The sequence below is a fragment of the Heliangelus exortis genome, chromosome 3, assembly GCF_036169615.1.
Source record: "Heliangelus exortis chromosome 3, bHelExo1.hap1, whole genome shotgun sequence".
NCBI classification, from domain to species: domain Eukaryota; kingdom Metazoa; phylum Chordata; class Aves; order Apodiformes; family Trochilidae; genus Heliangelus; species Heliangelus exortis.
Window position 1 is genome coordinate 89,385,397 of NC_092424.1, and position 27,934 is coordinate 89,413,330.

Consider the following 27,934-nt stretch of genomic DNA (forward strand, 5'->3'; position numbering starts at 1 on the left):
ATTTAACATTAAGAGTTCAATGTGAGCTTTATTAGTGCGAAGTTGTATGCTTGTACATTCCTCTTTCAGCTTCTATTCAGAAACAATTCTCAGGCAGCCTTGATTTTCCATGTCCTGATCAATAGCTTGCTGTCTTCTTTGTACAGAGGAAGAAATCTTACATGAATTTCTGGCCTTTCCTAATTTTTTTCCTTTTTTTCCTTTTTTTTTCTTTTTTTCCTTTTTTCCTTTTTTCTTCTTTCTTTTTTCTTTTTTCTTTTTTCTTTCTCCTCTTTTCTTTCTTCTTTTTTTTTTTTTTTTTCTTCTTTCTTTCTTTCTTTCTTTCTTTCTTTCTTTCTTTCTTTCTTTCTTTCTTCTTTTCTTTCTTTCTTTCTTTCTTTCTTTCTTTCTTTCTTTCTTTCTTTCTTTCTTTCTTTCTTTCTTTCTTTCTTTCTTTCTTTCTTTCTTTCTTTCTTTCTTTCTTTCTTTTTCTTTCTTTCTTTCTTTCTTTTCTTTCTTTCTTTCTTTCTTTCTTTCTTTCTTTCTTTCTTTCTTTCTTTCTTTCTTTCTTTCTTTCTTTCTTTCTTTCTTTCTTTCTTTCTTTCTTTCTTTCTTTCTTTCTTTCTTTCTTTCTTCCTTCCTTCCTTCCTTCCTTCCTTCCTTCCTTCCTTCCTTCCTTCCTTCCTTCCTTCCTTCCTTCCTTCCTTCCTTCCTTCCTTCCTTCCTTCCTTCCTTCCTTCCTTCCTTCCTTCCTTCCTTCCTTCCTTCCTTCCTTCCTTCCTTCCTTCCTTCCTTCCTTCCTTCCTTCCTTCCTTCCTTCCTTCCTTCCTTCCTTCCTTCCTTCCTTCCTTCCTTCCTTCCTTCCTTCCTTCCTTCCTTCCTTCCTTCCTTCCTTCCTTCCTTCCTTCCTTCCTTCCTTCCTTCCTTCCTTCCTTCCTTCCTTCCTTCCTTCCTTCCTTCCTTCCTTCCTTCCTTCCTTCCTTCCTTCCTTCCTTCCTTCCTTCCTTCCTTCCTTCCTTCCTTCCTTCCTTCCTTCCTTCCTTCCTTCCTTCCTTCCTTCCTTCCTTCCTTCCTTCCTTCCTTTCCTTCCTTTCTTTCTTTCTTTCTTTCTTTCTTTCTTTCTTTCTTTCTTTCTTTCTTTCCTTCTTCTTTCCTTCTTCTTTCCTTCTTCTTTCCTTCTTCTTTCTTTTTTCTTTTTTCTTTTTCCTCTTTTTTCTTTTTTTCTCTTTTTTCTTTTTTCTTTTCCCTCTTTTTTTCTTTTTTCTTTTTTCTTTTTTCTTTCTTCTTTTTTTTTCTTCTTTTCTCCTTTTCTCCTTTTCTCCTTTTCTCCTTTTCTTCTTTTCTTCTTTCCTTCTTTCTTCTTTCTTCTTCTTCTTCTTCTTCTTTTCTTCTTTTCTCTTTTCTTCTTTTCTTCTTTTCTTCTTTTCTTCTTTTCCTTTTTTTTTCTTTACCGTGATTGATCTTATAATATTCTTGTTTTTCTGCTACTTATTTCCTTGAAAGTCTTTTGCCTATCTCCTAACACCATTTTCTCCAGATTCCTTGCCTCCTTCTACCTTCATCCTGGATTTCTCCATTTCCAGAAACACTTTGTAATGAAAAACAAGCTGTATCTACAGAGTGCTTAATGTCATCTCTTGTATAATTATTTGCAAGCTGTTAAAGTACTTCATTGTACATTCTAGCATTAAAGAATTTTCAGCCAAGAAAAGATTTCTAACCCATTGGAGATTTCTGAGAAACTATGTGAAGAATCAAATATCGTTTTGTCTATTGTCTTTTGTTTTCTTTATAATCTTTTAGTTAGTTATTTTTCTTTTAAAATTGCTTGCACTTCCTGTTTTTATAGGTGTACTAAAAGACCTGTATTTTTTTTTTTGTTTTGAAACATCCTTCCAAGCAAGTTCTTCTGACACGGGCATTAATATTCTCAGTCATTCAACTAGACAGCCAGGAAACTGTGTCTGCAAGAACTGGCATGCTCCCAGTCATTATCAACAATTTTACCTTTTCAGTCCTATGATTCCTGGATATTTTCTGATTGAGTCAAAATTCTGTCTTCAATTTTCATTACTTCATAAAACTGAAATGATCAATCTGTGCATAGTTCCAGCTTTTGCTATTGGTGGCATCCATCCTATAACATAGGGAAAACTATGTGATTTTTATCAGCATATAAAAAACCCCACAATATACATACTAAGTCCTGCTGGAGGGTTGGTTTTGTTTTTTTTTCAATAAAATGGTTATAATTTGTTGAGTAAAGAAACACTGCTACAAAATACTGAATTCTTTATTAGCTCAGCATCAAATTGCAGTTCTTGTGTTGGGCTGAGCCCAAGCAGAGCTGTTTTGCAGCAGAACAGATTGTCTTGCAACACGGTGTGCTCCTGAAAATTTTCTTCTTTGAGAATTGAGCCTGTGGCATTTTCTGAACTCAGGAGGCTGTTTCCTGTGCTAATCAAGGCAGCTGACAAACTCTTCATCATCGTGGGTTTGCCTAGGCTCTTTCTGTGCTCTGTATGTTCTTAGAACAGGAACAGATTGACAGATGTTTCTTTTTACCAGCTGCTGAGATCGTCAGTGGCAGACGTGTAACTAGGCTTGTTAGTCTGAGACATAAAATGCAAGCAGTTCATTTTAACATTTTCATTGCTTTTTCCCTTGTTTATTAAATATTTCATGATATGTAAGCTGCAGTAGCATAAGCTGTTTCATCTGGACATGGCTAATTAGGATGTTTGTTAAGTAGGACAGTTCTCAAATCACGCCAGCCTTAGGGAGATGGCTACTGTTTCACCAGTGTGCTTGGAAAAAAGACATCTTGGCAGAAGGAGTTATCTATATGCCTGTTATTGAACAGTAATAGTGAGGTAATTCATGAAGGTGACATATGAAGTGGAAGAGACAGGAAAGAAGAAAAGATGTTACCAGATACACAGACGTCTAACAAGCATTTTCATTAGCCTGACGATTTTAAGTACAGCAGTTACTCTTTTTTTCAAATTTACAATCAAAAACTTACCTGCCAGCTACCTGTACTGGAGGAAATTGCTTTTAAGAAAAGCAGGGCATATCTCAGATTCATGTGGCTAGCTTTTGGGTAACAAAATAGCATTCAGACTGGTGAAAAACAAACACACTGGAAGGTACTTCTGCTTTTTAGATGACATTCAATGTCTGTTTAATTAAATTTCTGAATTCTGTTCCAGGCCTTTATCCTGTTCTACACAAGTATCACGCAAGTATTCATACTGGGTTCATAGTGCCTTGCCTTGCTGCTGTACATTATTCACTAAGCAGTTTAATTATATATATGCTAGTGAGAAGAGAGGTAATAAAGAGCCTGCACAGGGACAGCCTACATCAGAGATCATTTCCATTACATTCCCTCCTATTCATGTAACCTGCATTTCTGTGTTTTTCTGTTATTTAATGTTCTTAAGTCCTTAGGGAAAACAAGAGTACTGATTTTTTTTTTTTTAATAGGAATTTTAAGGAAAAATATTCAAGGAAATACAGTTACTTTACACAATTAAGTGGTCTATTCATTTGATAGGCTCTTTTTCCCAAATAACTTCTGAACACGGTGGCTATTTTAGCCATATCTGATACAAAGATAAAAAACTACGCATGTGCCGTTCCTATCTGTTGTTAAGAAAGAGAATTGGTTGTTGTGTCTTGGTGTTCCAAATAGTGGCTGTGTTGAGGGAAACAGGATAGCTTAGTCCCACATCCATTCTGAAAGGTAGCAATCTGACAATAATACAAATATCTGAATCAATTAAAATATCTGCTGCTTCCCTATCCATCTAAGCAGATAAGAGATCTGGGAGGATGGTGAGATGAAAAGGACACATGAAACAAATAAGGATATTTAAGGTGCAAGGACAGGTGGTGAAAGATACTGTTCACAAACCTGAAAGAAACTAAAATTTGTTAGTTATACTTTTTACCATATTTTTGTGGTAGTGACAATAAGGTAAAGACAATGCATTGGGTCAAGTATTTAGTAAAGAGCCATAACAGACATCAGCCTTGTGAAAAGACTCTCAGAGAGCTGAACCCAATCTTGTCCACACTGATAACATAGGGAGTTGCACTGTGTTTGAGGAGTGAACTTAGTTCTCCTAAAGTCTGGCAGAGACTTGTTCTCCTAAAGTCTGGCAGAGACTTTTAGGCCAGCGTTTATGCAGCCTGGGCCACAGGCTTGGAAGTGCCTTGAAAATGGGTTACACTGCTTTGAACTTGAATTTAAATGACGAAAAGCCATATCTGGGAGCTGAGAATATATTTGGTTTTATGATTTGTTGCCATTATAGCTATAAAGCAGCACTTCGAAGTGGATCTGAGAACAAGAAATGCACCTTTTTTAACATGGTGAAAAAATTATACCTGGCCATTTTATGTCAGCATGGGGGCTTCCAGCCAGCTGGAGTTAAGAATATAATTCCTGGGTATCATTTATGGATAACCACTTGTGCAAGAGCTCAGCAAGGATTCAAACTTACTCCTAGTCAAACAAATTAAGCAGCTGTTTAGGTTTATTACAAGCAGGTTTCACTGCTACTGAAAGCTTCTCGTGTTGCTTGCCATTTTTTCCTGACTGTCAGCACTCCTTACTCTGGATTCAGTTGCATCCAACTGTTCTTTGTTAGTGAGCTTGTCTGGGATACACATACTCTTGGCATGTGAATCCATGCTTTCCCTTTAGTACAATTGCTGATGTGGATCTTAACTCTCAAAGGTTTTGTGTGGTGCTTTTTTTATTTTTTTTTTTTTGTCTAATTGACGAACAAGCAGAGGATCCAGTGGAAAAAAAGGGAGGCTTCCTCGTCATTGATTTTTGTATATATGTCAGGAGCATACACTGCACTCATATTATTTGAAAACATTATCCTGGTCCCTGTTCTTCCCCTTGACAAGATAACAGGCTTTCATTTTTAGCAGTGATGAAGTGGGCTGCAGACAGGTTCAGATAGGTCTTCTTCACCTTTTAAAATTGATTCCTAGAAACGAAGTTGGAGGAATTGAAGGGTATTTGCAGGAAATGAAACAAGCCATCTTGACATCTGGACATTTTAATTTATTTCTGTGGCCTCTACAGTGAAAATAAGTAGTCTTAAGGCAAGTGACAAGCCTGTGAAAAACAGGCATTTTGTTTGCTGCAATATGAGGCTGTAATACCACTCAAGAATTAATTTTCCCTGCATCAAATAATACAGTGTAATGAAATCATATTACCTGGTGCTAACATGTTTTCCTTCTTCTGAACCCAAGTTCTTGCTTAAAATTTTATTTTTTTAAGTTGCCAGAGAATCCTGTTTCCAGGCAGGACTTGTTTGCTGCTTTTTGTCAAAGTTTGTAGGCTTGTATTCAATTGTAACTCAGTCCTAATTTTGTCTCAGTTGCCAAGTGCTATTTTCTGCATAGATAAATATTAGCCATGAAGACTTGGAGTCATGTAACTTAAACTAATGTGTAGTTACTAACTGTATCTGTTGCTACTAGCACTTGTTCCTGCTTCTGAGATGATTACTGGGCTAATTTCTGTATCCTTATGTTATGGTGGTGTTATTAAACAGAATAGAAATGATACACTGTCTCAATCATTGGGACCTTATTAGCATGCTTCCTGTTATTTCTGCATATAAGTATTTTATTGGTTAATAATTAGCATGGATCTAATAATTAGCATGGACCTAGTGAGTGTGGTGTGGGCATGAGTGTGTTCTGTCAAAATCATTGAAAATGCTCTAGAAAAATACACAGGAGTCTTGTTTTAAAAAAGAAAATCTCTACAGATTATTACAGTATCTGAAATTTTATTCATTTTCACCACTTCAATTTCTTCAGTTTTCACTGCACATTTATAAGTGTGAAAGTTTATGTTGCTGCATAAACCATGTATTTTTAGATTTTGCTGACCATCCCTCCCTAAAGCAGAAATACAGGTGGGTAGATCATCTTTTAGTGTCCAATACTGATCCTCTGGAATGTCTGCACTATTTGTGCAGACATCAGTGGAGACCCAGAGGAAAAATATGCTCTCTACTGTATTTGTGAGTGAGGGCTTACTTTCTGCTGTTACATATAAGTACGATAGTCCTTCAATTAAAATACCAGTTTATCCAAAAGGTATTATTTGTAATTGCTCTCTAAGTCTCAAATAGGGTAAATTAAAATCTACTGCAAAGAAAGGAGATCAGTAATCTTCCATTGTGACAGGAAGATCTGGGATCTCTTGGAGAAGTTATGACGTCTTGGTAACATTTAATGAATCTCTGAACATCATTAAATTTGATATTTACCAAGAGCAAACATATCTGTTGGCCATATAGTATTGATGAACATCTGGATGCAACTTCTCTTTAAATGAACTCTGTGATAAACCAATGAATGTAACTGTATAGAGGTAGATATGGTACATATAATCATATAAATCAGCACTGCATCTCTGATTTGCTTCTTTTGTGCTTTTTTACCTGTTGTGAATAAAAGGATATTTATTTTACAAATAACTGTTCTTTTTATATATGTGTACACACACAGTGTTTTCTAGTCTGTATTGCAGAGAGTCAGAGACAATCTTTTTTTATTTGTTGATAGAAGCACATTAGGAAGCAAAGGTCATACATACCTTGAGACACTCTTGATCTCTTCTGCCTCTCAGCAGTTCCTTGCATTTACTTAAGGTTTCATCATTTCTCTCTCCCCTGATGAACTTAAGTTTTCCTGTCACTCTTTTGGATAGAGTTGACTTTCTGAATCCAAGATCACAGACTAAGTGGAAACTACTTTTGAAGGATTTTAGACTCCTTTCAGATACTGTGCTAACTGTGTTAGCAGAGGCTATTAGCTCATTAGTGTTATTGCTGACTGGAAGACCAAAAGAGGTCAGTGAGAGGCCTGAAGTCCAAGGAGAAGGAGAATTTTATACCATTTCTTAACTTAAGTAAGTGGCATCTCTTCATAATTTTCAATATTGTGTATTTCTGAGGTGTTAGTCTTATTCTGTAGCTGTTCTACCTCACAATGCAAAAAAAAAAAAAAAAAGCCTGCTGTTCATCTCTCTTGCTTTAAGGACAGAATAGCACACATTATTATCACTAATAAGTTCTACGACTGAAGAGAAAAATAAAGTATCTCTTCCTTTCCAGAAACTGTAAAGAGGCAGAATAGCTTCCTTTTTGCTAGTTGCTCCAGCGAGGCATTCTCAAGAATGCCATCAGTTTGCAGTCAGGGATAGGTAATGAATGTCTCACTGGAGACTTACTGGTGACTTCATTGACTGATTCATCTTTGATCCCTTAGCTGTTCCACACCATAAAATATGTAACACGGCATTGTTATTTTTTCTTCATATTAAACTAGGAGAGTACACTGGAATGTCTTAGAGTGCCTTATTGAATGGACTTAAATGCAATAGAAGCTACAAATATCTTTGTTGACAAGGACTACATTAATTTCTTTCACATCATAGCAACACAGTTTCATAGGATGTTAAATTCAAGACGACCCAAAGGTAGATTCAGAAATAAAACCAAATGATGTTTTTGGTGGGTTTTGCTTTCTTTTTTTTTTCTAGCCTGTGTAAGTCTTCATGCTCTCTACTTCTCTTCAAGAGTAGTCTTGAAGAAGTCTCATTCTTAGATGAGAATCTAAGAAGAATCTCATCTAAGAGAATCTTCTTCATCTAAGAAGTCTCTTTCTTAGATGAAAGAAGGTCAGAATTAAATAAAAAATACACTGACAACTTTCAAGTTTGCCTTTCATCTAACTGGTGTCATATTCATAATACTACATAAGATGCTCTGAAGGTAAGAGGTAAGAAGGAAGAATTCTGCTGGGTTCACCTACTTAGTTAACTGCATACGATAGTTGTGGCAGTCCAACAGCCGCCAAAACCATGCTTTAATCACAGCCTCTATAAGTTAACTCCCCAAAGAAAGATATGTTGAAATTCAAAGACAATTCTAAAAGAACCTTAATCTTTAAAATCATACCCAGTGGCTTCCTCTCTTTTTTGAAAAAAATATTTAAAAAAATATATTTAATCAATGGTGTAATTGATCAGTCCTTTTAATAACAACACTCTTCTAAATGCAATAAAAATGCACCTTGTAATTCACATTGCTATAACTTCAATTTTATGAACAACTGTACTTAGCAGGCCACTACACTCAAAATGCATCCCAGATCTTTCCTTTATACTACATATACCGATGCTGATTTTGATTGCTATTTGTTATTTTTGCTGAGGAAAGACTGCCAATTTGCTTGACAATTTTTTTTAGTACTATTGGTATTATATTTTTTCTACTAGTAAATAGATATTTCTACTGATGCTATAATTTCAATAGGAATCAGTCCCTCTGGCATACCTTTGCAAGTTCCTGAGACTGCTATGGATAGAATGAAAATACCACCAAGGCAGTAAAAATCAGTTGCCCATACAGAAAGGAAGATAGGAAATCTCAGTTTGGGTTTATATTCCTCAAGCTCTCCACCCCCTTTCAGATCTACCACCAGGCTGAGCAGGTCATTCCCCCGGTCACACTGTACACAGGTCTTGGGACTGCTTTCCTCTAGGGTGAGTGACAGGCTCAAACCTTCCTTGCAGCCCAACACCTGAACAGCCGTGTGTCTCTGGGGCACCTCAGCCTGAGTTGCCACATTCTTTCTTTCTTTCTCTCTCTCTCTCTCTTGGTTGGTGATATACCCATTCTGGAAGTAACTCTCATCAGCAGAAATGGATCATTCTTTAAGGGCCTGACCTTGGAACGGTAGGTCATGTTTCTTAACGATGTAATACCACGACTGCAAACACAGGAATGAGAAAAGCCAGATAAGTAAGATGCAGGATAGACTTGCACTCCTTTAAGTGGGAGGCAAATGTTGACAGCAGAAAGGGATATGTAGCTTTCAATTTTTGGAAGGTTGGAGAGTCAGACAGGAAGAACATTTTTTTATTAAGTTTTGACGTAACTCTTAAAGATAACACAAGGATGTTTTTTCTATGGGATGCCTGATTTTAATAGAAAATCTATATTCATGACAGGATCCGTATGAGAAAGCCAGCAGTCAGGTTTCTCTTCTGTTATCAGCAAAACATCCAAGGGCCTTGCAAGGGTCCTGTTAGATTTCCAGGAGCCTTCTTTAGGGGAGAAGAGATGCCCAGTCCCAGGCCATACAGTTGGATATGATGTTATTTTCACAATTGGATGCAGGAGCATTTTGTCGAGAAGCAGGACCATTTCTGACACTAGCAGCAGGGCAGGCAGTAGCGTAGCACCCTCCTTGATAGGATGTGCTATTGTGCTCTGCGCCTGGCAGGGCTGCGGGACCTCTGCTGGGATCGGCTCCTTGCTGCCTGCCGTTCGCTGGAGGAAATGGGGCTTCTCCTCTGACGGTGCTGCCTTCCCCTGGACTGAGCTGGGACTTGGTGTTCAGGGCTTAGAGCTTCCCTGTCTTCAGGATCCCTCCTGCTTTGCTGCTCCACCTGTGTTTGGCGCCGAGTACTGAGGGAGCTGCGCCTGGATGGGCTCCTTGTAGGCGGCTCGTCCCTGAAGGAAACCCGGTGTCCTCTCTGGTGGCCCCTGCTTCTCCTAGAAGAAGCTTGGACGTGCCTTGCCTGCCTAAGGGGTCGGTCCTCATCACTATTGCTCCTCTCCCTTTGCTGCTCCCACTGTCTTTGGTGCTGAGCACTGCGGGACCTCTGCCGGGATCGGCTCCTTGTAGCCTGCTCGTCCTGGAAGGAAACCCGGTGTCTCCACTGACGGTGTCGGCTCCTTGCAGAGGACGTCGGGATGTCCCGTTCGGGCCTTGGGGCTGGGGCCTGGTCACGAGTGGCTTCCTGAGCCCTCTGCTGCAGATGTGTGCCGGTGCTGGTGCTGCTGATGGAAGGGTTGTAGCGGCGGCCTTGCCACATGCTACGCCGAGTGAGGTGCTGGCTCAGGGACCCGCTTTGGCTCCTCTCTAGGGCTCCAGCATCGCTACCGCCATGACCAGTGCTGGAAGAAGCATGGTGCTGGATGCCCGAGGAAGGATGCTGCTGCATCCCTTCGTCAAAGCGGGACCGAGCTCCCTCTGCTTGAGCTTGTATGGCTGAGCTGCTGTACTGCACCAAACGGTACAGCTCATAGTCGTCGTTTCCCACCTTTCGGTAGATAAAGAAGAAAGGCCACTGGCAGATCGGGCACACAGCTCTTATGCGGGACCAGTCCAATATACAGGAAAAACAGAAAGTGTGCCTGCACCTGCTGACAGAGGCCTCGTCGATGATGGTGCCCCAGCAGATTGGGCAGATTGGATCCTCAGCCTGGGCCCCCTGGCTGGTGCTGGGAGCAGGGGAAGAGGTGCCGCTTCCTGGCATGTCCATCTTGAGCAGATTTGCAAAGCTCTGGAGTTGTGACCTGCAGTGGAAATGCAGCCTGCAGGAAGCTGCCAAGCTGTGCAAGTCAAGCACTGAGGAGCTTCCCACTCTGCCTCAGGGCTCTGCTTGTTCTGCCACAGAATGCCAGAGACTGCAGTGTGGCAGTGGAAGTGACACCAGGGCGTCCTAGTGTGTTCCTGCTCCAAGGGCAGGATGGTGACTGCCTTCTCTGTCGAGGCAGGAATTCAGAGTTCCTGACCTCTCAGGAAAAACAGTCCAAGCCTGCGGGCACAGCAAGTTGGGACCAGCTTCCTGAGAGCTGTGCGTGTGCCTGTCTTGGCAAATCCTCTCTATGCTTTGAGAAGGCAGCCTGGGGTACAGAGATCCGTCTTCCCACCTGCGGACGTCTGTCTCCAACGGAGGACAACAGCACTGTGGCCCTCCAGGGCTGCCCCACATTCTAAAAGGGTTGATGTCACCACGGGTTACCCTGGCTCTCTGGTGACATCACAAAGCTTTTGGAGACCGCACGCAGAAGAGACAACCTCTGGTCTCAGGGAACAATTTTTCCCCAGTATCTCATCTCTCAGACCTGCCCTGCTGTTGAGCAGAATCTCACAGCCGTAAATTTGTAGGAATTTTGGCTTGTCCCTCTTCGTGCAGTTTTTTCTCTTCACTCTGCACTCCCACAGCACAACCCTTTGGAAGCAGGAGTAGTTTTGGTGAGAAGTAGTACCATTCTGACACCTTTCTGACTAATATTCTTCCAAATCCAATAAAAAATATATCTTGTAGCTCACATTGCTATAACTTTAATTTTATGAACAACTGTACTTAGCCGGCCACTACACTCAAAATGCATCCAAGATCTTTCCTTTATCCAACATGTGCTGATGCTGACTTTGTTGCTATTTGTTAATTTTACCGAGGAAAGACTGCCCATTTGCTTGACAAGTTCGGTGTTTTTTTTTTTTTTCCCACGCTATCAATATTATGTTTGTATTTTTTCTACTATTAATTAGATGCATTAGGTAATTATATTTCTACTGATGCTATAATTTCAGTAGGAATCAGTCCCTCTTGGATACATCTGCATGTTCCTGAGAGCGCTATGGATAGAATGAACATACTACCAAGGCATTAAAGATCAGTTGCCCATACAGAAAGGAAGATAGGAAATCTAAGTTTGGGCTTACTCAGTCTTTACTCACTTTCATTTTCTCCATTGTTTTCTTCCTAATGCTCTTTGCTTTGTAGTCAATTAAAACTATGAAGTTCTTGAATTTGTTTTCTACCTATACTATTGTATTTTTTGTTCAAATGTTCCCAAAGAAACAGGGCTGATGCAATCAGGCTATTTCTATGTCTTTTTCTAATGTTATCTGCAATAACATTTACCTCTTTTGGTTAGTGCATATGTACTGTGTTACTGATAAAAGGCAAGAATGAAGCATGCTTGGGGCTTGACAGGCACTGTAGGAGGTAACTGAATAGCTCTCCATCTCTCTTCTTTAATTAGGTTATCTCAGAGGAAAAGTGGGCAGGAAATGTGTGACTTTTCTTCATAAAGAATGCTTTTTTGAATCTTTCTTCCCAAGATCAGTGTTGTTGAAAATTTACTGTTGAGTTCCTTGTGTTTATCCTAGCTGGAAGAATGATGGATGGGTATGGACTTTTTTCTGTTGTCCTCCACATTTTATACTTATTAACTCTGGCTTTCAGTAAACACAAAATATGTAATGGCTGCAGTTACAGAAATAAACATGTAGTTTTGCAATCTCAAGGTAATGATTATCTTTGTATAGCACATCTTGCACATGAACATAACTTTCCCCTTGGAGCACTTGCTGCACGTGTGTCATGAGCCAGCAAATCAGCAGCTTAATCCTGATGTGAATTCCTTCATGGATGCATCCTATTCCTTCTGATCTGTGGTTGTCCTAGCCAGGGAGTGATGCAAGGAATGTGCAGAATTAAGGGTGATTTTAGTCAGAACCCAAAATTTTATGTGATTTGTCTTGCTCCAGTAATCAATGCGTTGTGTCACCTCTGTCTTTACAGAAAGCTCCTCTGCTCACCGGCATTACTTAAAAATAACTGGTTTTGGTACATGACTCTTCTTCAGATACTTGGTAGTCTTTTGATGTGAAGAGTCTATACAATGTACTCCCACTGAGGGCATGAAATGTGAGGTTATGAACAGAGCATACCACAGAGACAAATGTGGTTCCTTTCAGGGTTCCTTTTAAAGTTCATAAGGAGGAAGGAGAAGACAATAAACCTTTCAAAGGCTTGCTACTAGCCATTAAGGAGGAAGAAGAGAGTAATGGTCAATTGACTTAACTTATCGATGCCACCTTGTGAGAAGAGTGGTAACAGGAAAACTTATTCTGTGGGCTCTTTGGGGGAAACGGAAAAACAGGTGGAGCAGAAGAACAGGAATTTTTCTGCTACACGGTGGGTATATCATTAGTACTAGAGCAGAAAGGAGACAAAGCAATAATCACTTTTGTTGATCATCCTATAAAACTGCAATATAAGGAGAAAAGTCGCATTCATATAAAGTGTTCAGTACATTTACTAGAGAGGTATAACACAGATCAATACGAGAAAGCCAGCAGTCAAGTTTCTCTTCTGTTATCAGCAAAGCATCCAAGGGCCTTGCAAGGGTCCCGTTGGATTTCCAGGAGCCTTCTTTAGAGGAGAAGAGATGCCCAGTCCCAGGCCATACAGTTGGATATGATGTTATTTTCACAATTGGATGCAGAAGCAGTTTTGGCGAGAAGCAGGACCACTTCTGCCACTAGCAGCAGGGCAGGCAGTAGCGTAGCACCCTCCTTGATAGGATGTGCTATTGTGCTCTGCGCCTGGCAGGGCTGCGGGACCTCTGCTGGGATCGGCTCCCTGTAGCCTGCCCGTTCTGGGAGGAAACCCGGTGTCCCCGCTGATGGTGTCGGCTCCTTGCAGAGGACGTCGGGACATCCCATTCGGGCCTTGGGGCTGGGGCCTGGTCACGCGTGGCTTCCTGAGCCCTCTGCTGCGGATGTGTGCTGCTGCTGCTGCTGCTGGTGCTGGTGGTGCTGCTGCTGCTGCTACTGCTACTGCTGCTGGAGGGGTTGTAGCGCTGGCCTTGCCAAATACTGCTGTGGCCTTCGCGGTGCCGGCTCAGGGACCCGCTTTGTCTCCTCTCTAGGGCTTCGTCATTGCTACTGCCATGACCGCTGCTGGAGGAACTGTGGTGCTGGATGTCTGAGGAAGGATGCTGCTGCATCCCCTCTGCAAAGCGGGACCAAGCTCCCTCTGTTTGAGCTTGTATGGCTGAGCTGCTGTACTGCACCAAGCGGTACAGCTCATAGTCGTCGTTTCCCACCTTTCGGTAGATAAAGAAGAAAGGCCACTGGCAGATCGGGCACACAGCTCTTATGCGGGACCAGTCCAATATACAGGAAAAACAGAAAGTGTGCCTGCACCAGCTCACAGAGGCCTCGTCGATGATGGTGCCCCAGCAGATTGGGCAGATTGGATCCTCAGCCTGGGCCCCCTGGCTGGTGCTGGGAACAGGGGAAGAGGTGCCGCTTCCTGGCATGTCCATCTTGAGCAGATTTGCAAAACTCTGGAGTTGTGACCTGCGGTGGAAATGCAGCCTGCAGGAAGCTGCCAAGCTGTGCAAGTCAAGCACTGAGGAGCTTCCCACTCTGCCTCAGGGCTCTGCTTGTTCTGCCACAGAATGCCAGAGACTGCAGTGTGGCAGTGGAAGTGACACCAGGGCGTCCTAGTGTGTTCCTGCTCCAAGGGCAGAATGGTGACTGCCTTCTCTGTCGAGGCAGGAATTCAGAGTTCCTGACCTCTCAGGAAAAACAGTCCAAGCCTGGGGGCACAGCAAGTTGGGACGAGCTTCCTGAGAGTTGTGGGTGTGCCTGTCTTGGCAAATCCTCTCTGTGCTTTGAGAAGGCAGCCTGGGGTACGGAGATCCGTCTTCCCACCTGCGGACGTCTGTCTCCAACGGAGGACGACAGTACTGTGGCCCTCCAGGGCTGCTCCACATTCTAAAAGGGTTGATGTCACCACGGGTTACCCTGGCTCTCTGGTGACATCACAAAGCTTTTGGAGACCGCACACAGAAGAGACAACCTCTGGTCTCAGGGAACAATTTTTCCCCGGTATCTCATCTCTCAGACCTGCCCTGCTGTTGAGCAGAATCTCACAGCTGTAAATTTGTAGGAATTTTGACTTGTCCCTCTTCGTGCAGCTTTTTTTCTTCATTCTGCACTCCCACAGCACAATGCTTTCGATGCAGAAGCAGTTTTGGCGAGAAGCAGGACCACTTCTGCCACTAGCAGCAGGGCAGGCAGTAGCGTAGCACCCTCCTTGATAGGATGTGCTATTGTGCTCTGCGCCTTTCTGGGCTACAGGACCTCTGCTGGGATCGGCTCCTTGCTGCCTGCTATACCCTTGAGGAAATGGGGCTTTTCCAATGACAGCGCTGTCTTCAGGATCCCTCCTGCTTTGCTGCTCCGCCTGTGTTTGGCGCCGAGTACTGAGGGAGCTGCGCCTGGATGGGCTCCTTGTAGGCTGCTGGTCCCTGAAGGAAACCCGGTGTCCTCTCTGGTGGCCCCTGCTTCTCCTAGAAGAAGCTTGGATGTGCCTTGCCTGCCTAAGGGGTCGGTCCTCATCACTATTGCTCCTCTCCCTTTGCTGCTCCCACTGTCTTTGGTGCTGAGCACTGCGGGACCTCTGCCGGGATCGGCTCCTTGTAGCCTGCTCGTTCTGGAAGGAAACCCGGTGTCTCCACTGACGGTGTCGGCTCCTTGCAGAGGACGTCGGGATGTCCCGTTCGGGCCTTGGGGCTGGGGCCTGGTCACAAGTGGCTTCCTGAGCCCTCTGCTGCAGATGTGTGCCGGTGCTGGTGCTGCTGATGGAAGGGTTGTAGCGGCGGCCTTGCCACATGCTACGCCGAGTGAGGTGCTGGCTCAGGGACCCGCTTTGGCTCCTCTCTAGGGCTCCAGCATCGCTACCGCCATGACCAGTGCTGGAGGAAGCATGGTGCTGCATGCCCGAGGAAGGATGCTGCTGCATCCCTTCGTCAAAGCGGGACCAAGCACCCTCTGCTTGAGCTCGTATGGCTGAGCTGGTGTACTGCACCATGCGGTACCGCTCATAGTCGTTGTTTCCTACCTTGCAATCCAAGAAAAAGAGAGGGCCCTGGCAGATTGGGCACACAGCTCTTATGGGGGACCAGTCCAATATACAGGAAAAACAGAAAGTGTGCCTGCACCTGCTGACAGAGGCCTCGTCGATGATGGTGCCCCAGCAGATTGGATCCTCAGCCTGGGCCCCCTGGCTGGTGCTGGGAACAGGGGAAGAGGTGCCACTTCCTGGCATGTCCATCTTGAAGTACAGAGCAGATTTGCAAAGCTCTGGAGTTGTGACCTGCAGTGGAGATGCAGCCTGCAGGAAGCTGCCAAGCTGTGCAAGTCAAGCACTGAGGAGCTTCCCAGCTCTTCTTGTTCTGCCACAGAATGCCAGAGACTGCAGTGTGGCAGTGGAAGTGACACCAGGGCGTCCTAGTGTATTCCTGCTCCTAGGGTAGGATGGTGACTGACTTCTCTGTGGAGGCAGGAATTCAGAGTTCCTGACCTCTCAGGAAAAACAGTCCAAGCCTGGGGGCACAGCAAGTTGGGACCAGCTTCCTGAGAGCTGTGGGTGTGCCCGTCTTGGCAAATCCTCTCTGTGCTTTGAGAAGGCAGCCTGGGGTACGGAGATCCGTCTTCCCACCTGCAGACGTCTGTCTCCAACGGAGGACGACAGCACTGCGGCTCTCCAGGGCTGCCCCACATTTCAAAAGGGTTGATGTCATCAGGGGTTACCCTGGCTACTGGTCACTAGTTGCTTCCTGAGCCCTGTGCTGCTGATGTCACCTGTTGCTGGAGGGGTTGTAGTGGCGGCCTTGCCACATACTATGCCAAGTGAGGTGCCGGCTCGGGGACCTGCTTTAGCTCCTTTCTAGGGCTTCGGCATTGCCATTGCCATGACCACTGCTGGAGGAACTGTGATGCTGGATGCCTGAGGAAAGACATCACTTAGTTTTGTAGACCACACCCAGAATAGACAACCTCTGCTCTCAGGGAACAAATTTTCCCTGGTATCTCGTCCTTCAGGACTGCCCTGCTGTTGAGCAGAATCTCACAGCTGTATATTTGTAGGAATTTTGACTTAGTAATGAATTTTTATTTCTTCCTGCTGCACCCCCATAGCCCAACCTTTTTTGTAACTGTGTTGCAGCCAATTGTAAAGAACAAATAGGAAGGTATAGGGTAAGCTTGCATAAGAATATATTTTCTTGTAGAATATTGCTTTTTAAGTTGTTCATAATAATGCTTGCTCTCACTGAATGGAACATACCATGTTTTTTTTGAGGTAGAAGAAAGTATTTATTAAAAATCAAACTTGTTCTGATAGTTTTAGTCTTTATTAAAGTAACATCTTAATCCTAAATGATTGAAGTTGTATCCAGTCTAATTTCCTTTATGCATTTTTGAACGTTTTAAAATGCTTATAGCTATGGCATTGAGGTCTGTCTGCAACTGTCGGATTTAAATGTATAATTTGAGCTAGTATAGGCAGCTTCAGGGTTTATTAACAAATCATGAAATGGGGTTCTTATCTTAATTAGATTTTTCTTAGACTTTGTGCAAGTAAAACAAATCTGTACATTTGTTACACATTGCTGTCATTGTGTTACTCCATTCTTGCTTTCCTGGCCTTTAATCCCCACATTCCTCAGACCCACAGCTGTCTGTTTTTCAGTTATCATTGTTATAAATAACTCATTAAATTATTGACATCTTCTTTGGTGTCAATGACACTGCTGCAAATGCTATCAGGTATCTCTCAGATGACAGATTTTCTTTACAGGATAATGCATTCAATTGTTTGCTATTACCTGTTGACTATAGAGCTTTAAGAAATAAGAATCTCAAAGCTATTCAACCTGGGTTGCTTTCATAAATTCTATGTTCTATGTACCGTTTTTTACTATATAACTGCATTTCTTTAATGAAGTATGTATTTGTGGAGGAGTTATGATGTACAACCTTTAAGTAGTTCAGAAGCATTTGAATGGAAATGCTGTAACAGTGAAAAAGTTCTTTAATACAGTTATTGAAAGTTAGCCATTGCAGTTAACTTAATTCTAGCAGGCCATATTTAGAAAATAGCATTAAGCTGTGATGATGTGATCCTCTTTAAAGAACTGATAAACTGAACCAAATGTCTCATCTGTTCCTCCTCCCATTGAGATCATTTGGCTTTGGTTTCACCTGTGGAAGAACTAGTAGAGGAGTCACTTGTGGAGTGTCACCTCTGTCTCCCAGCACTGGTGATAATCCAGGTTTTTTCAGAGACATGTCACATGAGTACAAACAGCACAAGTGTTTAGTGCACAGTCTGTATAATGTTGTGTAATTTTAAAGTTTCTGAGGATGAGAAGAACCATGGCACTGATTGCTTGCTTTTTTAATACTTTTCAGAAATTGAAAAATTTCAGGGTTCAGAAGACAAGAAGGAAGATGAAGAAAAGAAATATCTTGATGTTATCAGCAACAAAAATATAAAGCTGTCAGAAAGAGTTCTGATCCCTGTCAAACAATATCCAAAGGTACTGTAAATATTGTCTAACACTTGTTTAATCTTTCTTAATAGAATGCTGAAAAAGTCTTATACCTAATCCTTTTTATTGACTGTTAGTGTGCAGGCTTCACAATATTAAAAGAAACCAAACAACTAGAACTTAAGTTCTTATTTGAGTTTGCCTGTTTTTAGCTATTATATGTTCTAACTTCTGTGTTTCAAAAGGGCCATTCAAAAAAGCTATTGAAGTGACTGAGACTTTTTTTTTTTTTTTTTTTTTTCAGGTGGGTTTTGTAGCTGGTCCTTAGGTAAATTGTTTAGATGTTTTCTTATGCTTGCTTTTTAGAAAATAAATTATGATAGAACAAAACCCATTCTTTCAGAATATAGCAAAAATGTTTCAGTAGCTTTGAAAAGTTAACTGAAGTGTGCTGCATTTTCAGGAGCTGGAGTATTTTCTCTTATGTAGTAAGTTTCTAAATTAGCATTATTACTGCAAGCTATGACTGCAATAAAGTATGTGCCTGTTAATAAAACTGAAATGTCCTTGTGCCATGCATTTTCTTGCAATAGAACCCCAAATTCGGCTGCTTGTCTGAAGTTTCCGTTTTTATTTTACATGAAAGAAGACAATGTTGATTTTCTTTGTGTGTATTCAGTGTTGTATTTTACGTAACCAGTAGTTCTGATTGTATTCAAACTGAAATTGGAAGCATATATTTTTTTCTTGCTGATTTATTATCACGATTTTTGGTTCATTAGCCTTGATTACATTCTTATCTTTTTGCTTTATACATCAGTAAGAGCAATAAATTACAATGGGTAAATGCCTATCAAACAAAATGAAAGGTGTAAAAAAAGTTCAGTGATAAGATTCAGTGATTCCAGCTGACATTTACCTCCTGACTAGTGAACAGAAAACTGAGGTAATGTAATCATACAAATAGTAAAGACTGCAGTAATGCATGCAGTCCTATAGGGAATTACTTTCTTAGTGCATAGCCTGAGGTGCTTTGTTGATATTTGTGGTACCTTGTGCAAATGTTATAGTGGTGAACTGAAGTTCTTGATAAAAATTTAATTGTACTGTGTAACTTCACAAAAATGTGATAATTATTCAGAATCTTATTTGATGAGGATAGTAGAATGAAGACAAACTATTTAAAAGACTAATGCAATAATCTGTCCAGTATAGTGCCTGAATATGATTGAATTAAACTTAATTTACTTTAATGAGCTTGTTATATGAATGAGTATTAACAGATATAAAGCATTTTTACAGATTCTGAGCAATAAAACAAAAAAGTCAGTGCAGTGGAAACTAAATACTTGTTCATTAATGCAAAGTGCACTCTTGGAAAGTTTCTGTCGTTGATTTGATCACAATATTCCATGCTTGATATGGAGTTACTCCCAGAACTGCAGGTTTCCTTCTACCACCTAGTAACCATCCTTCAAGGACTGCTTTTGCCAGTTGTACCAAAGAGCTTACTGCTGAGGTCTGGTGTCTTATTTTTTCTTGGTGAATTGCTTACATTATGATAGTCAAAGTGTGCAAAGATAGTACACCGCTATTGTTTCAGACTGCTTTATAAATAACAAAACAAACGAACAAACAAAAGTAGAAATTGGGTAAAAAAAGACATTTGTTTCACCCATTTAGCAGAATATGGTAATAAGAGCAGACAGTCAGACCTGGACTTCGAAAACAGTTAAAAGAATTGCTGTATAATTTCACCTCAGAGGCATTTACATTTGAAAGAATGTTATTTTAAATTATCCATTCACTGTTTGCTGATAAGCTAGGGCTGGGTGAGTAGGGTTCCATAAAACTGAAGAAAGTGTCCAAGAGTATAACATTTTGGAAAAAAATTCTGACCAGGTGAAAAGGAAAAATTGTGGTTTACAGACTCCTATTTAGCAACTTGATCAATCTCTTAAAACCATTTGTTCTTGTTTTAACTATATGTAGACATAGAAATTGCCTCAAGGGAACCTTTGGTCTAAAGGTGTATTATGGTGTGTAGGTTCAGCTGTAGTGAGGGTGGATCCCTTCAGTGATAACTGTAGAGTCAGAAGCAGCATTTTCATGTTTAAGCAAAAGTTAACTAAACACAAAAGCCTTCTAGTGACTAAAGAGCTCTTTAAAATGTAGAATAAGTATTTTAAAATTGTCTGTACTCAACTGTCTACAGTCCAATTTGTGAAATTGCTGGTGCAATCAGGAAAATAAATCTAAGGGTGTCATTGCAAACAACTGTCTTACATTACTAGCTTTGTTAAAGACAGAGCCCTGTCTTTAGAGATCTAAAAAAAGAGATGAAGGTGTTATTTGGTAGTTCAGCAATGATATTGGCGGAGATTAATTATTCTAAATCTCAGCAGCCCAAGTTAAAACAGCATCTCATTTACGCTCTATGTAGCCAGTATATTTAATACTCTCAAATCTTCTTCTGGAACAGTGACGCATTATCTGGTGTTTGTTGATCCTTTTTCCTGTCTCATGGTGCCCTTTTTTCACTTCCATAATGTCGGTTCTGGCTAAGACAGACAACCAAAAATAATCAGAAGACAGACTATATGTTAACTTTTTTTCAGCTTTTGCAGTTGCTCAGTTTAAAACTTGCATGAAAATACCTAGGGCTTGTTCACAAAGTTTGCATGATTTATCAGTTGAATGTTGTATTTCAAGTACCATTAAATATGGGAAAAGAGTAGATTAAAAAAAACACAACAAAACAAAAAAAAACCAACCAAAAACTGGAAGGGGTGAAAAATATGACAAGCAGGCTGACTGTCTTCAGAGGATGCAGTGTACTAAAGCCTCTTCCCTGCACAAAGGCCCAGATAATGACTTCATCTGAGCTTCTTAACTCCTGCTGGCTTCCTCCTGGATGTTTAACTACTAGTTTTGAGGAAAAAAGCCAAACACAGAATCAAGCCCTCTTCCTTGGAAAGGCTAGCACCTTCCTTTAGAATCTGTTACTGGGGAAAAGCCTTAAGCTAATGCTAATGTTTACTGTAAAAAAAGTTAAATTTCAGAGTCTTTAGGTTGTTTTCCCTGGCTCATGATGGTTGCTTGAATGATGAATGAATTCACCTTTCTCATTCTTAGTAATTTTTTAAACTGGTAATGTTTTATATAATATGTCAGTTGGAGTGACTGCTCTTGAAATGAAATTTATTTGTTCAGGTAAAATCTCTTAGGGTGTTTTAAAAACAAAATTCACAGGTGATTTGATCAACAAAGTACTGTTCTTTGTGTGTGCATGTTACACCTCAGAGTGAATCTTTCCACTGAAACTTTCTTAGAGTGCATACGAAACATATTTTAGATGAAATAACCATTTGCAGGTGTAAAGGTTTAGGCCCAGCTAGGTACCAACCAGGCCTCTGCTCACTCATCCCCACTGTGGGCCAGGGGGGTGAAAATACACCCAAAGGCTCAGTAATTGAGATAAGGACAGGGAGATTTTAATTCCCTAATTATGGCATGGACAAAGCAGAGGGAGTCAGCTTTGGGACAAAAGAAGTTCATTTATCAGAACAGGAGAAAGAGAAACCACCACCAGATCTTAAAATACCTCCCCTCCACCCTTCCCTTCTTCCCTGCCAGAGGTATTTCACTCCTGCTTTGCCTCCAAGTGGCACAGGGAGTGGGGGTTTAGGGTCAGTTCCCCACACTGTGTTTCTGCCACTCCTTCCTCCGCAGGGGAAGGACTCTTCACATTCTTCCTCCCCTCCAACATGGACTCCCTCTCACAGGAGAGAGTCCTTCAGGAACCCCTCCGACATGAGTCCCTCCCACAGGTGCAGTCCCTCAGGCACAGACTGCTGCAGGCTGGGCTGCACACAGAGTCACGGCTGCTTCAGGAGCAGTCACGCCCTCTGGGACAGGGTCCTCCGTGGGCTGCAGCTCCACATTAGCCGCTCTCTTGTGATTCTTCCTGCACAGGCTGCAGATCTATGTCTGCTCCACCGTCATCCTTCAGGCACTCCTCTGTGGGCTGCAGGACAGCTGCCATTTCCCCACGGGCTGCGAGGAAATCTTCTGCTTGGGCACCTCCTCCTCCTTTTTCCTCATGGACCTTGTATCTTTGCCCTCGCATTGTTCTCATCTTCTTCTCTCCTCTGCCCTGCCCGTCTTTTTGCCATTTCCCTTTTCTTGAACCTGCCGCAGCTCCCCTACTCTGCTCAGCCTTGTCCAGAGGCGAGGCCGGAGCTGGGGCCAGGGGAGCTTCTAGCAACTTCTCACAGCAGAGACCCCTGTGTCATCGTGTCCCCCCCCCCATTCCAAAGCCCTGCCACACTAGCCCAATGCAGCAGAATTCTTTTTGTACTTTTACTCTATCTAGTAAATTCAGTGTAAGTCAATGGGATAATTTTATTTCTTTTATCGCATATGGAATTACAAGTAATTCCCATGAGCTTGAACACAGGTTGTATTAATGAATGTCCTGTCCAGTTATCAGCAGTAAGGCAGCTATCAGCATTTGATCAGTCCTTCATCAATTCTATCATTAAACATCAAATCTATTCATTAAACAGATAAAGTTAATCAGGTGACTGGAAGCATCCCTTTCTCATATGTATATAAAAGGTATTTTTCCCTTGTATGTTGCTGTGTAGATCAGATTAGAAATGTAAGAGGCTGACATATCTTAGTACTAGAAGTTGTGTATCAACTGAGCTGAGAATTGTTTCTGAAATTTCCCCTATTAAGTTTTACTCTAGCTCATTACTGTATTTTGTAGTTTGTCACCTCTATATTAAAAATGTATCAGCAAAAAAAATTATGAAGTAATTCAGAGGAATCCTAGCTGTGGCAGATCTATCAATATTATTCTCTGAATTGTTTCAGAAATGAAAAGAACTTCCTTTCTTGGTATATTTTATTCAGTAGTATTTCATACAGAGAAACAAAATGACTGATGTTTCTGTTCAGTATATCTGGAAATTTAATTAGAGCAATGAATGTGAAAGAAAAAATACAATTGATACAATGCAGGAGATGTCACATAGTGCTGAAGATATGGTAAGAAACTTGAAAGAAAATCATAAAGATTTTATATAGAAATGAGTAAAGAGAAACTTATGTAACAGTATCATTAGAAAATAAAATTTCATTATGAGGAAAGAGTGAAAAAAGAGTCATGCCTGGGGTGGAGGAAAGAGCATATAGGCTTAAGGATGGGAACTAGGTTCAGTTCACAAAAGAATGTTCAGTGGTGTTTCATTACATGAGGAAAAAATTAGGAAAAGGAACATAATGGGGGTAAGAGACAGGAGGAGTAAAAGAAATGAAATGATTGAACTTGAAGACAGGAAGAAGGAAAAAGAGCAGCTTGTTACTGCATTAGAGAATGGTCAGGAGTGAGTGTGCAGGCCACTCTGAAGTGGTGAATATGCTGATTCTCTGGCAAGCAATTATCTACTGATTGACATGTCTTGCCAAACAAAGTCCTGTTTCCCAACAAATTCAACCTCAAGTTTTTTATTTTTGATACCTTCTACAAAGATTTTTTGAGAAATCAGGTTGAATTCATTTTCTCTTGGCATAAATTCGTGAATTATTTTTAAAGTATGAAATCAAACTTTATTATAGACTTTATTTACTAACCGGTAATTTGACGCTCAATTTTTTTTGTGTAATCATATCCTTTTTTTGTGATTTTGAAAATTTATTCCTTTGTACAGTTTAATAATTTGAGAACTTGTTTTGAACCTTAGCTCTATGTAGCACATAATATAGAAAGTTTTAGTTTGCAAGCTTATCCAGTGCGTAGTGTAAGTTAAAACAATATTGACTTGCGTGAAATTTTGTCCTTTTTGTGCTGGCTTCAGCTCCTGTTTTAACTGGCTTCAGTTTAGCTGGATTTAAATCTTTAAAGGATGGGTTGTTTTGTTCATTACTTTTGCCTTCTCTAAGTGCAGATACATAAAACAGCAGACAAGTCAGAAAAAATGAATCATATGTATATAAAAATCTTTAATATTGCAGTGCATCATTTACTACTTTAAAGATTCAAATAAAACAATAGAGAACTGAGCAATATTGTTTGTGTTGTTTCATACTTCATAAACCCATGATTTCAAGCAAATAACTCATGCATACTCCCTGGTGCTAGAGAAGCCATTGTGCAGGGTGAGCTTTTCTATCTTTAACCTAGAGCTCATACAATTAATATGGTGATTTTTATTTAGCATTTTTAAGTTTTCATTCTCTCAAACCTGGCAGTTGCTATTCTGCTTTCAGAAAAGTTGTTCTAGTATTAGTCATCTCCAAGTGATTTGTGTGTTTTGTTTCCTCCTAAGTAGGACAGGCAGAAAAAAGATACGATAGATCCATTAGGCAGATCGGCAAGAAAATACAAAATTTCAAAGAAAAAGGGGACCTGGGCTGTCAGTTCTGTGAGTAGCTAGGACTTCAAACTGTGATTTATATTGCTGTAATACAATGAGGACCTTTTTGATGAAAAAGGGAAATTTTATCTGTCACTCATTCCTGGGGGTGTTTCAGAAGATGGGAGAAAAAAAAAAATCTCCAATACTCTTAATAAATAGAAACAGACCTAAGTGTCTAACTACAGAATAAGGATGTTTTCCTACCCTGCTGGTATATTTTTTTCTCCCATGGAAGACAAGAAAAATACTTGGAAGCGTACTAGAGTTTAGTCTGATGCCAGGTTAAATCTAGAGATTATTTTAGTTCTGTTTTTTCAATGAATTTTTGAATAGATGCCTGAACAACAGAAGGCAAAAATTTAGATAAAGTGTCTTGCACTGAAATAGGTGCTGTGAATAGTTGTTTAAATAAAGAAGGCTTTCTTGAAAGATTTCTACCCCTTCCAGGTTTTGAGGAACTAACTGAATGTGCATCTTTGTAATGAATTATCACTTTTCTTCTTTATAAATATATAGGGGTTTTAAGGTTTTATTGGTTTTAAGGCCAATTTAATTTTCATATTGAAGACTAATTGTGGCCCATAACCTCAGTTCTGGAGAACACCAGGAATAATAGGGGCAAAATCTTGTTTATATATGTTCCATGTTAAATCTGGAATTTAATAATTTTTGATGCTTTCCTTAAATCTCTGGTCTCTGGAGTCACTGACTTACAAAAAAATTACTGTAGAAAATTTATGTGAAGTGTTTTCTACTTAAGGTCCAGGAAAATCTCTTGAAAAGGTAGTTGAATAAAAAGAATTTATTCATGAAAGGGCAGACCCTAATTAAGCTTCTCACATGTTAGAAAAAGTATCTTTGAGTTGTTCATTTATACCTTATAACAAATTTCCTATTAATCTATATTTTCCTTTTCAATAATTTTTTTTTTCAAATATACTGGCAGCAATATTTCAAAATTCAAATTACAGTATGAACTGCCCAGTTAGTTCAAGTAAAATCAAGTGTGTGAACTCTTGAATAAAGAATCTTCTTTTTTGTTTTTCTTGATCTGTTCTTGTATTTCAACTGATAAGACAAAACCTCTCAAACCTCAAAACCGCATTCCACCTTTCCAAAGTTTTCTTGCGAGTGCTGTAATTCCACTGTTCAGTACAGTTTTTTGGTATTTCTAACTATACTAAAAAACAAAATTCAAATGAATCTTCTGTCCTGCATTTAGTAACAATGCATATTTGAAAAATTCTGAGAAATACTTGTGTGGTTCCTTCAGTGAAAAACATGAAGAAAACAACACACACTAATTTTTCTTCTCTGCTTACTTAGGACCTGACCTTTCAACCATCTCTCCACTTACCTTTTCCATCAAGAGATGAAACCTGACAACAGCATTTCCAGGGCCTAAGCCAATCCTTAACAACTCTTGGCTGGATACAGAAAGTAACTAGATTTTAACAGTTCCCCGTTTTTGTTAAAGATTTATTTGTTTTGCTAACACTCCTGTTCAAATCATCTCCGACAACATTAGCTAACCTATTTGTCATGCTGAGAAATCTTGCTCTGTACAGACCTCTTAAGAAATTGCTTCATAAAACTTTTTCTGACTGCAGAGGATAACACATATTCCAGATAGCGTTGTACAGATTCATCTTTCTGTTTCATTTAACCATCCATAGCTGTATAAATCTTTAGGATTCTAATTAAAACAGCAGCAATATGATTAAAAACAAGTGGAACAAAAAGTATTCCCAACATTGAAGTACTTTTTTTTTACCCCCCTTTTTTTATATAATTTTGAAAGATTTTTTTGCAGGGTAAATTTCCCTTATTTATACATGCAGATATATAGTTCAACTTCCAGCTTTTACTGTTTTCTTCCTTGAACTCATCCTTAAAATTACAGACAGGAGCACTAAATTGCTACTTTGTGATTTACAAAGGCTTACTCTGTGCTATTATGATGGAATGCAATATTACCTTCCATATTTCTTGGTAGGCTTTTAGATTAGTTACAATTTAACATTTCATATTCAGAGCACTCAGAGGCCTAAACTGAATTCGAGACACCCTTTGTACTCAACATGCTCAATAAGTCTTCAACTAATCTTTTTTTCAAGGAGCTGATAGGTTGGAAAGCACAACATACCGAGGACATGAGGCAAATAAAAAAGATCAGCGGGAGAGAAACGGTAGCTGGTAGCAGAAGTGTGGAGTACAGACAAGTCCTATCCACTCACCAGTGGGAATGTTTGTTGTGTCTCTTGTTTTCTAAGCCTCCAAAACCCTCCATATTCTCCATTATTATTTTATTATTCCTATTTTGGGGGGGGAGGGGTGTGGAAAAAGGAGAAAAAATGATTTGTAGTACTATTTTATTAAAATAAGTTCAAGAGCAGACAGGAATTCAGCCTGCATTAACAAATAATCCTAATTAGGAACATGACTTCATATTAATGATACACAGATTGTGGATGACTGATTGCAGAGATGAGCTCCACCTACAATGAAGATATTTGGGGGTTTGTTGGTAATTACAGCAGCACTGCTTCTTCCTCTGCTGTTTGAACTAAGTGAGGGTTTTTAGACTAAAATCTGTCTTCAATGTTGTCAGTGGAAGGTCAGCAAACAAGCCTGTTGGTGGTTTTTCATAAAAAATAGAATATAGGTGATGTCCATTTACCTGTGTTGCTGCTTAAAAACTAAAAAGCATAGTGAAAAGAAAATAATTAAATCTAAAGACACGATGAATCAGAATTAACAAAAGTTTCAAACTGGACCTATGCTTTGTGAGAAGTATACCAGACCATTAGTTAGGATTATTTTTATCAACACTGTTGACATCAGTAGGAACAGAACTAAACTAATGGTATGTACTGATGAAAAACTAATTTGTGATCAGTTTTGGATTACTTGGTTTTTGGTATTTTTCTTGGTTTGCTTAGATTTTGTTGTTTTTTTTTTCCTTCTGGCATTTAAGAGGATGTTACAAGTTATGTTAGAATTTTTAACATCGGTATTTAAGGTATGGGGCAGTACAAGAAACTACTTGACAGCAAATGGGTTCTTTAACACAATTTTGAAAATATCCTTAAAAATAGCAGGCTTAAAGAAATGAATCCTGTGGAAGAGACTTTGTGTAATACTGAAACATATGTAAGAATGACATATATAAGATATATTATGCTATGTCTTGTTGAAAGAGAAAGATCCTTTTCCTATTAATGTAAACCACAGTATTTATTGTAAGTTTAAAATACCTGGAAGGGCTTTTGTTGTGGGTAGGCAGGTAAGCTTCTTGGTTGCTCCCCCACAGCAGGCGGGGGAGAGAATCGGAAGGCTAAAAGAGGAAAACTCATGGATTTAAGTAAGGACAGTTTAGTAGCTAACGCTAACGGTGCATGTACAAGTAAACAGAGAATAATTTGCACAAAGGGAAACAGGGAATTCGTTCACTGCTTCCCATTGGCAGGCAGGTCTTCAGTCATCTCCAGGAAAGCAGGGCTCCAATAACAGTTTCTTGGGAAGACAAAACCTGTAGCTCAAATA

General features: G+C 40.2%; 1 protein-coding gene across 1 annotated transcript in view; it reads left to right on the top strand.

Annotated features, from left to right (window-relative positions):
• Window positions 1-27,934, top strand: part of KHDRBS2 (KH RNA binding domain containing, signal transduction associated 2) — a 308,580-nt gene that overhangs the window by 49,191 nt on the left and 231,455 nt on the right. The window contains exon 2 of the mRNA XM_071741655.1: window positions 17,884-18,011. Coding sequence (XP_071597756.1) covers window positions 17,884-18,011 — 128 coding nt within the window. The remainder of the gene's footprint in view (window positions 1-17,883; window positions 18,012-27,934) is intronic.